The 12430-nt window shown below is 39.3% G+C and overlaps 1 protein-coding gene across 1 annotated transcript; it reads right to left on the bottom strand.

Moving 5' to 3' along the window:
- Positions 1-65: 65 nt before the first annotated feature.
- On the bottom strand, positions 66-12034 carry LOC144515800 (cytochrome P450 2F3-like). Its single transcript, XM_078246934.1, has 9 exons — positions 11682-12034; positions 10622-10784; positions 6408-6557; positions 6063-6223; positions 4440-4616; positions 4035-4176; positions 3019-3206; positions 2780-2921; positions 66-1766 (listed from the first exon to the last, which is right to left on the bottom strand). Exons 1-9 carry the CDS (start codon positions 11850-11852, stop codon positions 1585-1587), a joined length of 1476 nt encoding a protein of 491 aa, XP_078103060.1. The 5' UTR covers positions 11853-12034; the 3' UTR covers positions 66-1584.
- Positions 12035-12430: the final 396 nt, after the last annotated feature.

Genomic DNA, 12430 nt, shown 5'->3' with positions numbered 1-12430 from the left:
CAGGTTCATACCGGCTATAAAATATGTGCTACATGTTAGGATTAATCCATATACAAGATGGTCAATAAACCACAATAATTTTTAATCATGTTTATTTCCTGGTACATTTTATTATAAAAAGATAGACTTAATAAATGTGTTAGTTAGCAAAACATAAAAGCAAAATACTGATTATATGAATTTATGATACAGTACCAAATATAGTACTTGATGTGTAACTTCCTGGGTCTTATCAAGGACTGCTGACACGCTGCGGCTCAGACTCAAGACAGCGATACACTGCAACATGCATCAACACACTGACAGACTGACACACAGCTCGGACCGATCACCTTGCACTCATCAAAAAACAAATGTAACTCCTACTTTACATCGCTGTGCTACAGGCTGTAAACCAGTGGGTCTTAATCTGGGGTTGATGTATAGTAAGCCACAAGATGATTGATGGAATCTGGACAAAACATTCAGTATTTTTTTTAAATACAGCTATATACTTTATACATAATTCTATTCATCCATTCGTATCCAGTTGGTTTTATGTTTTTATCATGAGATTAATGCTTCTTCTTTTTTTGAACACACAAAAAACACAAAATGACACAAAACAACTCTGTAAACCAATACAAAAAGACACTTTTAGGAAGATCTCAAGATGTGACAACAAAATGCAATTGATACTTGTTGGTAAGGCTGTTAACTGTTGTAGAAGTGCCCTCTGCTGGCAAAATGCGCCGATGCACAGTCAGTAATTAAAAGTGATTGTAAGGAGGACAGAGTGCAAAGTGGACTTTACTGCATCCAAGTGGGGGGATATTGTATGCATCGCTGAACATAACCCTTTATAAGATGGTAAACAAACATAATTAGTACAGTATGACGCTGTGGCTTGTTCTTGTTTTAAGTGTGATTATTACTAATATAGATAGAAGATCAACTTTGTTTGCACGGTGTATTCTTATACTGTGACATATTAAAGTGAGAAAGCTTTTTTAAAATCTTTGGTAAAAAGCTTTAGCCCAGGCACCTGGGTAGCTCACCTGGTAGAGCGTGCGTCCATATACAGAGGCTCAGTCCTCACAGCAGCGGCCGTGGGATCGGTTCTGACCTGTGGCCCTTTGCGGCATTGGATTCCCCCTCTCTCTCCCCTTTCACATCTAAGCTGTCCTGTCTGTATCTAATAAAGGCTTAAAAATGCCACACACAAAAAATAAATAATTTTTTTAATAAAAAATAAATAAAATAAAGCTTTAGCCCATGGCTGAACCTAAAATCGTTTTGAGATTATTAACGGAGAATCTTGTTGAAAACTATTTTTACATTTGATGTATTAATTCAATCACAAAAATTGCATCTTGGATGTTTCACTCAATAGACTGTAAGTGTAATATACTGTAGCTGAATTAAGGCCCTGAACAAGACACAAGTATAAACATGATGGGAATACTAGTAACACTAGTTAAAGCAATAATGAGCAGGTTCCTATAGATTAGATGGACGTTTTTTTAACTTGTTCTACAAGGCACTGTATTATCTACATTTTGAGAAAAAGAAAGTTGGAAAACACGGAACTGTGCTGTGTCATTATCACCGGGGCGTTGCAATGATCTGGTACCTGCGAGGAACATTGGCGAAGCTGCTGTGCTCAGGACTGAGATCTACACTGTCAGGTCCCCCAGGGCAAGAAAAGGTGAAACGCTGCAGAAGGGACACCAGGAAAAGGAAAATCTCCATGCGAGCGAGGGACTCTCCAACACAAGATCTCTTTCCTGAGAATAACCACAAACAAACCAGTGACAATGCGAATACGTACCTGAGGTAAATGGAAAATACTTGCAGGGACTGGTTTGGCCTTCATGTGTCACAGCTCAGAAAAGAGCATGGAAAGCCAAGCCCACCGGAGGGGAAAACAATTCTTTAGGTGCGTGAAGGTGCCTCCTCGTCAATTTTGTCTGCTAGCAAACAACAGAAAAATTCCTAAAAGCTGCCGTGTGGTAATAGTCACTACCAACAGGGTAAATAACCCATGACTTAAGTTTGTATAATCTGCCGACACGAAAAACTGAGCTTTTACGAAGACAAAAGTGGATACAGACGTGAGGAATCAGCAGGAAGAATGGAAAGACTGTGGGATCCTGACACTAACCTAACGATAAACCCGACGTTACATTTGCAGCAAGCATTTTGTTGCCAAGTCAAATATCCAAATGTCAGTTTTAGGTTAACTATATGTCTGTAAATGCGTAACGTCGGACATAACGTTTGGGATCCTGACACTGACACAAACCTAACGTTATGTCCGACGTTACGCGTTTACAGACATATAGTTAACCTAAAACTGACATTTGGATATTTGACTTGGCAACAAAATGCTTGCTGCAAATGTAACGTCGGGTTTATCGTTAGGTTAGTGTCAGGATCCCACAGTCTTCCCATGCTCTCTGCTGATTCCTCAAGTAACCACTTTTGTCTTCATAAAAGCTTTTTTTTTTTTTTCGTTCGACAGCTTATAAAAACTTAAATGATGGGTTCTTTACACCAAACAGCAACTTTTAGGCATTTCTCTGTTTGTTTGCTAGCAGACGGAATTGACCAGGAGGCACCTTCATGCAATACAAGACAATGGAGAACGGAGAGTTGTTTTCCCCTCCGGTGGGGGCGGGACTTAAATGTGCTCTGTCTCTATGTCAACAATAAAATCTGTTTAACAAGCAGGTCCAATGTTCAGCCACATTTTCCTAGTGAGTGAAAAATCATTGAAGATATTTTATTAATAATTTACCTGCAGAGAATGGCAGGAATGCAGGATTTTTCTTGAAGTTGTCATTCTGGTCCAGGAAGTGCTGGGGGTTGAAGGACCAGGGAGTCTCCCACTGTTTTTCCTCTTTCAGCACAGAGTGCAACAAGGGAATTATGAGTGTAGCCTGTTGAGACAATCGTATCAGATGTAACAGCTTAAATATTATCTGAAAACATTGCAACGCTGCATCAATAGCACTTTTTGTGATGGAGCCAGAATACCTTGGGGATTGTGTAACCCCTGAAAGAGATGTCCTGGAGTGCGTAGTGAGGGATGCTCATGGGGACAATATCCAGAAGACGCTGAATTTCATGAAGGACTGCATCTGTAAATGGTAGGGACTTCCTGTCCTCCATATAAGGTAAACGCTCCTTTTCAATGACAGTGTCAATCTCCTGCTGCATCTTCTCTTTAGAATGAGGAAAACATTGTTATTTAACTAGTGCTAAAACAATTAGTTAAGCCATTTATATAATAACAATGCCAAACATTTGCTGGTTCCAGCATCTCAATTCTGAGAATTTGCTCATTGACATCAATTTCTAGAGCAGGGATCTTCAACAGGGGGTCCGGGACCCCTAGGGGGTCTTCAGAGCCAATGCAGGGGGGCCTCCAAATTATTGTTATTTTTTGTACGTTTTTTAGAAAAGTAAAAAGGCTCAACACGAATCCAACAAAATATTTGCAAATATAAATCCCCACTGCTTACTGGCCTATAGGTAAGTTAGTCACTAAGGTAGCCATCCACAGATACAGTTAATCCTAAGAATTCATTGTGCCACACATATGTTTAACAAAAACATGATTTGTAAAATCATGGCAACAATTATTAGGCTATTTTAATAGCTTAGTATTCTATGCAAAAAAAGGTATAAAGGCTTAAGTTTATTATGCAACAAAATTTTATACAACATATTTAGTAGGGGGTCCCTGCTCCGTCTCTCTTTCAGTTAAGGGGTCCTTGGCTTGAAAAACGAAGACCCCTGCTCTAGAGTGAAGTACAATGAATGTCACAGTACAGGAAGTTCAGACTGTTCATCAGCAATCACATGCAACCAATGACAAGGTGTAAGTTGAAGATGTAGTATAGTGCCCTGAGTATCTCAAAAAACATATCTGTGAACTTACAACCTCCGTGTAAAATAGAGATGAGATAAGAGAGAAAGAAATCTACTCGAAGTAAAAGTCATGTCAAGACTTGTTCAATTTGTCCCTAGTTTGTGTTACTGTGACCTACCCTGTATTTTGGGGTATTTGATCAGCACGCTAAGTCCAAATCTGAGAGTTGAGCTGGTGGTTTCAGTTCCTGCCAGGTACAGATTGAACACTGTTGACACCAAATTGTCATAGTTGAACTCAGTTGTGGGATTGGGCTTTTCCTAAAGAAACAAGACAAGAGCCATTTTACGGATAATGACAAAACAAACTGCAGGATCACAATTCAAGATACACTGGAGGGAGATCATCTGTGCACCTCAGGTCTATAAAAGTGCTCAGTATTTGCAGAATATTATAGGGAGTATGTGCATTTGTGAATAAGTAAGTGCAATGAGTAAGCATGCTTACAGTAACATGTCCAGAGTAAATGAAACATGCATGGCTTTCAGTTCACGCTTATTCTGGTTAAAGAGTTCTCTCGTACCTGTTCGAGTCTCGTGAGGAAGCAGTCGACGTAATCTCTGGGTGAGCTGGGTTCCAGCGTGTCCTGGTGTTCCTGGATCTTTTTCATAATAAACTCTTTCAGCTCCTCAATTTTGGCAAACCTTATGTGCTGTTGACCTGGCAGCCTTTCCATCAACCAAGGGAAGATATTGTACAACTGTGATGGAAAGGACTCGTGAATAATGTGATCCACAAGCAGTTTTTAGGTTTGGGAAGAACTGAGCACACCAGCAAACTGGATGAATTAGACTTGGATATACTGCACGAGTTGTGGGAGATTTTGTCAACGGATAGTTTGATATAGCTTTGCAGTTGCTGCAGACCCCTTCAACTTTAATTCATCAAAAATCTTCTTTTCCAAGTTTTTGGAATCCTCGCTTACCATGGCGACATGCGAGAAAAACAAATTTTCAAAAAGAAAAAGGCAACACGGGGTGAGTAATTGATACACAAATGATCATTTTGGGGGTGCCTTCAACTGAATGTATCCAAAACTGTATGTATGTTTTTTAGCCTTAGCCTTTTTTTAACCTGGCAAACTTTAGACATGTCCGAAATTGCATGTCAACAAGGGCTGCAATGATGTTTATGCACTCAATGATTTTATCCCATATCACCTACTGTTTGACAACCTGGTCACAAGCAAGCAACACTTCTCTCAAACCACTACTCTCCCTATATAAAAAAAAACTCTTAAAAGTACTTCACAGGAAACCCATATATTATCATCATTGTCATGTTTTAAAAAAATACAATCTTTTAAGTTTTGATAAAATTTGATTAGATATACAGATCTCTTATGTACAAAATTCTACATGGACTGGCTCCTCATGTATTGAGCCAGTTTGTAAACACAATACCAAACACTTACAGATCTACAAGGAGTGCAGCAAGAGGTGACTGCATTGTCCCGTTGAGGCAAAGTGCATTCGGTCAAACAGCTTTTTCAGTCAGCGCTGCTCGTGAATGGAACCTTGTTCCAACTCACATTAGAAATTTTAAAACATACGTTTCTTTTAAATGTAACTTAAAGAAGTGGCTAACAGGTAATCAGGACTGTACGACATTATGTAGACACTAAATCTTGCTGCTACTTTGTCTTTCCAGTCCTAACTGTTTGTGCCACTTGTGCTATGCCTACGAAGTTGTTGGTTACGTGGACTGAACGTTTAGCTTGTGTGTGTATGTGTGTGCTGGTATTGATGTTGATAATGACAATCTGTTCTTGTTTATATGTTGATCTTGTCATTTTTTTTTTCAAATTTTACTTGTATTGGGCTAAACCAATATGTACTATTATAATCCTTTTGTCATTTTAGGTGTGACATTGTACGATCTGTCCAGGGACAGCAAATTCTGGCACATTTTACATTTTCATATGTATTATTGTCCCTGTTAAATAAACCTGAAATAAATAAATGAAATAAATAAGTATTCCTTTAATAGTAATTAGGAGATCATGTATTGCTTGGGTTGCTACAGAGTTGCTGGAGTGCTGTTTTCTTTCGAGGATCTTGCTCAAAAACACTTCCAGCTGAGCAGTGGTCTTTAAAACCTCTAACCCACCCACCATTCCACTTCACTCGGCACCTCCTCCTCTTACCTGACCCCAGGGACTGCTGCCAAATGCCAGGGTGTCTGAGATTATTTGCAGAAGGGACAGGAAGTGGTCATCGTCATAGCTGAAGCGTTGACCAAACACCAAGCAGCAGATCACGTTGGACACGGAGCAGCTCAAGAAGTAGGTGAGATCAAAGGGCGTGGCTAGAAAAAAAGGAATAGTATAAAATGAACATCTCGCATGCCTCATTGAAAGTTTATTTAGGCAAGTTTATAGTCCATGCGTATTGGTTTGTTGGAACAAATAACTTTTTGGTTATGACCCTGTATATGACTGATGGAGAAATACGCAGACAGAGCAAACATACGAAAGCAAGCACATACATACCCTTGGCACTATTTATGCGTGCAACAAGATGTTTGCTCTCCTCATGGATCCACTCTTCCATTCCCTTGCGTCCCATCCCAAAGTCTCTCAGCGTTGTCAGGGTGAAACGTCGCAACTGCCGCCAGCGCTCTCCATTGCTGATCGCCAAACCTTTGAAGATGTAGAAATGGTAGTTTTTTGTTTTTTAAAGATTATTTTTTGGGCATTTTAGGCCTTTATTTTTATAGGACAAATAGAGACATGAAAGGGGAGAGAACATGCAGCAAAGGGCCGCAGGTTGGAGTCAAACCCATGGCCGCTGCGTCGAGGAGTTAACCTCTATATATGGGCGCGTGCTCTACCAGGTGAGCTAACCAGGTGTCCGTAGAAATGGTAGTTAAAAGAAAAATCAGAAGCTATTATCACAGGCCATAATGTACAAAACAAACAAAATAGCTTCGAAAATGCAAAGAAATGGACAATTTTTCCAAGTGGTGCAGACAAATCCCCATGAAAGAATTTCACAAAAGCATTTAGGAAAATGTCATTAATAAAGCCACTGTCTGCCTTAATTCAGGAACACATTGACTTGCAGCTTGGTGTTAAAGGGATAGTTCAGATTTTTTTAAGTGGGGTTGTACAGTACGAGGTACTTAAACATAATCAGTGTATTAGCTACAGTAGATTGCAGTCAGAACACCTCCAGTTTGGAGGATCAGGCAAAAGCAACTGATAAGGAAGTTAGGCAATGTACTGCTGTGGACGGTGGGAACAGCTAAACGTGTTTTAGCGGTCTAAAAAAGCCCCACCTAAAATAATCAATTTAAGCGTATGCTTTATTTAGTATATTTTCACTGCTTTACCTTGCCGTCAGACAGCCCTGTTTAAGTTTACAGAGGGGCAACTAAACACAGGAGTTTCTGGTCTACCGCTGCCTAGTTCAGTTAGTTTGTTTGTGTTATTGTTTGTCTTTGGTGTTTTAAAGGGTAAGGAACTAACACAACTAACAAACCAACTAACCTATCGAGGCAGCGGTACTGTAGACCAGTAACTCCCGTGTTCTGCTCGGTAAAATTACTGTATTTGTCAATGGAGTCTGGTGGCTTTGACGAGAGCATAGATAATGGCTTAAGTTCCACCCGCTTTAAACTTAAACGGCTGTCTGATAGCAAGGTAAAATCGTGACAATATTCTAAATGTAGCGTACACTTAAACTGATATTGATTAGGTTTAGCCAGTCCCTCCAGGATTTCACGACGTCGCGATCGCGCCAATTCACGCGAATTCAACCAATCACCGCGAATTTGGTGCGACTTGCAATTTTGACCAATCACCGCAACTTTTCTGCATATTTGACCAATAACCTGAAGTTTCTCGCGACTTCAACCAATCACAGCAGTCCCACGTGCACTCTGAGAGCCAATGACCAAGCAGGAGTGAGAACGGGTTGGTCATTTCCTTGTTTTTGATATGAAGACGATACGTGTGTGTGACTCATTTATCAACAAAGCGTACAGGAAAGACCGTGCAAACGTTTTCAGACCGTCTGATACATTTTAACATCAATGTAGACGATTTAAAAGTCGCTGAAGTTGCTGCCGTTTTCATCCTGGCTGTCGGCTCTCTGCAGCAGGTGGGGCTATTGCTCCGTACCCCCCGCGACTGACGCTTGCACACACACAGACACACACACAAACAACACACACACGGTGGATGCATGAGAAAAAGAAGATGAGACGACACACGATGACCTGAATTGAGGACAGCTACGCTCGTTATTGTAAGTGCAATGATAAGTTAAAGTCAGTATTATCAAACCGTATGAATGTGTGTCCCAGGCCAGGCCAGCATAGGAAAATAACTAACAATGTAAAGATCAACAAGCCACTGACAAATATGTTTAAATTTGATTAATTCAATAAATTTGTAATTTCTGTCTTAAATCCACCAGCCATTTTCATATTATACAAACATTTGCAGCATCCTGAGCCTTTTTGGTAAGGTTACTAGGAAAGTAATAATAATTTTATTAAGTAATTTTATTCTCCCCAAAACAAGTTTCCTTTTTATTTTGAAATAAATTTAAAAACTTTTTTGCAACTTTCACTGTCTCCTGCAACTTCATTGCAACAAACATACAAAAGACATCGCAACTTTTATCGCAAGTTTACAAAAGCTCCCGCGAAATCAGGCATTTTGGGCCGCAACAATCTCAAAAAAAGCCGCGAAATCCTGGAGGGACTGTTTAGATGGCTAAAATACATCTAGCTGCCGTCCAAAGCAGTACATTGCTTAGCTTCCGTGCCTGTCCTCCTGCCTGCTTCTCCAAACTAGGGGGGTGCCAACCGTCATCTACTGTAGCTAATGCACTGACGATGGATAAGTATTCATATGACTCCACATCCAAACTATCCCTTCAAGGACACAGGATGTTGTACTCAAACATGTTGTTATGATCAGTGTTGTAATGTAACAAAGTACAAATACTTTGTTACTGTACTTTAACAGAACTTTCACGTGTAGAGGCATATGAGGCACGTGTATGAGAAAATCTGGCCATCAGAAGACATAGGGGAGCTGCTACTGTGATATATATATATATATATATATATATATGTATATATATATATATATATATATATATGTATTAAAGATTATTTTTTTGGGCATTTTAGGCCTTTATTTGTATAGGACAGCTTAGACTTGAAAGGGGAGAGAGAGGGGGAATGACATGCAGCAAAGGGCCGCAGGTCGGAGGTAAACCTCTATATATGGGCGCCCGCTCTTCCAGGCTCCCTGCTTTTTGTTTTTTGATTGTTGAGAGAGAAATTTTGTTGTGGAAATTGTAATTGCAATGAAAAATTAATAAAAACACTGTTAAAAAAAAACTTTACTTTGTTATTTATATTTTTGGGAACTATTACTTTTACTCCACTACACTTCATAAATAAAATGTATACTTTTACTCCACTACATTTCCGCTAAACATCTTCATTATTCGTTGCTACCAAATAATATCAAAATAAATTTGGTAGACTGCAAAAAAGCAGGTTTGGCAAATAATTGCTCCTAGATTGCACACTTCAGTCCAGTTGGTGACGTAATGCCTGTTTGTTGCCAAGTGCCAAAACCATAGGCCAAGACTAAATAAGAAGAGGAGAAAGCATAATAACGGATATAGTCATGGAAGCGCCTGCTGCAGGCTCTGCAGCCAACGTGACGGTCGGTAACCACGCCGACAACAGTGTTGGATGGGTTAGTGATAAAGATAACGTTACACACCTGTGGCCGTATTTGCAAGAAATGTTTTCGTACGTTGGAGTGAAAGATTCTTCCTCACAAAAAAATGAAAATTCTCTTTTTGTTTTTCTCTTTGTTGTTGTCAGATTTTGACTTGGATGTTTCGAGTGGAAACCCTGAATATTATGCTTTACTATAAGGAAGCCACAATAAAGTGTAATAAGTCATTTTAATACGTTTTTTATGGGGTTTTTTTACTTTTACTTACTAATTACAAAGTACATGTAATATTAGAAAATTACTTTGATACTTAAGTAGAGTAAATATCAGATCCTTTAAGACTTTTCCTTGAGTATCTCTCATACTCTACCTCATTTTGTCTACCTCTTTCTTTCTTTCTTTCTTGGTTGGTTATATACAGTATTCTAGTCTGTTGACTATGTATTGAGGATGTCAGTATTCTAGTCTGTTGACTATGTATTGAGGATGTCAGTATTCTAGTCTGTTGACTATGTGTTGAGGATGTCAGTATTCTAGTCTGTTGACTATGTGTTGAGGATGTCAGAAACGTTGATAAAAGGGGTTGGTGATGTAATGGATGCTGATGTTGACGATGGTCATTGTTGATTATATTGTGTCAACTTTGTAGGCTGATATGCACTTTTTCCTACCCTATGTAGGTTATTTTGACGCTGCTATCCATGCACCTTGTACTGGTATTTATTTGTCCTCGTACTGTTACGGTTGTGTTCCAGTTGGACTGTGTGTAGAACTTGTATGTATTTATGTGTCTTGTATGTGTTTATATTTGCTGCACCCCTAATCGCCCTTCGGGGACACAAATAAAGTTGAAATTAAAGTTAATATTCTAAAAGCTGACTTTAACTACAACCAAAGTCATTTTCTGATAAGATACTTGCACTTTTACTCAAGTATTGCCTTCATCTACTTTATACAATACTGGTTATGATACACATATATCATCACCATATTACCATAGCCCTTGGTAGCTTTCATCAACAAAGGAACAGGTGCTCTGCCAGTGAAGTCGTCTGCTTGGTCTACCAGGGCCTCCTTCACAGCATCATACCCCACCAGGACCACGACGCGCTGACGGCCCAGGTACACGGTCATCACAGGGCCATAGCTTTCACTGAGCTGGAAGTTAAACAAAGCAATACATGTACATGCATTTAATTTTTGTACATCCAAGGAACAAGCCAAAGTAAACATATCCAGTGCACTAATGCAGATAATAAACAGCTACCCTGTGACTCACAAACAATATATCTATGTTTTTCACAGGTATAAAATACAAATTACATGAGAGGGTGTGGTAGAAACCTGTAATGGCTTTTATAAAAACCACACCCTCAAAGACATACCAACTGTAGACAAACAATGGTGGATTTCTGAGGACTATGGTTAACTGCTCCTCACATCTCTGCAGGGTAAATCCAGACAGCTAGCTAGACTATCTGTCCAATCTGAGTTTTCTAAAACAACCTTTAAACATACATGTTCCACCAAAACAAGTTCCTTCCTGAGGCTATTTTGCACCGCCCAAGACGATTGTGATTGGTTTAAAGAAATGCCGATAAACCAGAGCAGGTTTTTCTCCCATCCCTGAATGCTGTGTGGACTCACCAGACCCTCCTCCACAGCGCCTTGAAAGAAGGTCTGGCAATGCAAGACTGCCTAATCATATACTATAATAAACTAAACTATTGTTTAAAGGTTTGAAGAATGTGGATGTCAAAGATAGTCAAAGTGCAGTTTGGTGTAACAGTTTTGGAGAAGGTTGCTAATCTAATGAACTTTTTCTGCAGCAGCAATATTTTGGACAGGTAAGGACAGATCTATATAGAAATTTTAAATTAAAATACACCAGCACATGTAGACGTACAACACGGAAAATATATATATATATATATATATCTCACACACTACAGCCAAAACGGACCACAGAGCTAGGCTAGTATGTAATTTACAGCCAAAACAGATGCATATTATCACAGACTATAGGAAACACATTTGTCAACCTTTCATTCTCACCTTTAGCATAGTTTTAAATGGAGCTTGTTTGTCCATCTGCAGCAGGTTTCCTATGATTGGCAGAGCCAACGGTCCTGGAGGTAAACAGATGTGTTTACGACTCTTCAGGCTAAATAGCCACATCAAAGCCATGATAAACCCCGCTAAAATCAACGTGACAGACAACTCCATAATGCAACACAAAAATAATATAAAACTCTGCAGTTGACTACACTAAATGTCTAAATCTGTGAAGAGATCAGCTGCTCAACTGCGTAGGCTGCTGCATGCAGTCTCCTCCAGTCAAACTTCGGAACTTCTGCCTGAATTTCATGTTGATTTGCGGAAGCCGGAAGGGAAACAGAAGTTACCTGGAATATAACTCCCGTTCTGTGAGTAGGAGCCGTAGGAGCACAGCCTGTCCAGTCTCTGCAGCTGGTTAACAGTCTGTGATTTGGACCTCGGACAGAGCAGTGCACTAACAGGATCTCAGTTGTTTTTAAATTATGAATTTAAAACATAAACATCTGGCTAATAATCTGCATTAGCTAGGCTACTCTGGATTTTTGCTTTGCTGTTGTGTTTTCTGAAATGTTGAAATGTTTTCTGAAATGCTTTCATGTTTTGACCTTCAGGGTCACCGTAGTTCTATTTAATTAATTGTTTTTGTTTGTTTGTTGGGGAAATAAACACTTTTGCATGCATTAGCATATTGTTATAAATCTCAATGCCTTATGAAGTGTTCCTTTATGTGTGAATTCCATAGACTG

This window comes from Sander vitreus, chromosome 3, assembly GCF_031162955.1.
Source record: "Sander vitreus isolate 19-12246 chromosome 3, sanVit1, whole genome shotgun sequence".
In the NCBI taxonomy this organism is placed as follows: domain Eukaryota; kingdom Metazoa; phylum Chordata; class Actinopteri; order Perciformes; family Percidae; genus Sander; species Sander vitreus.
This window is presented reverse-complemented; position numbering and strand designations above follow the sequence as displayed.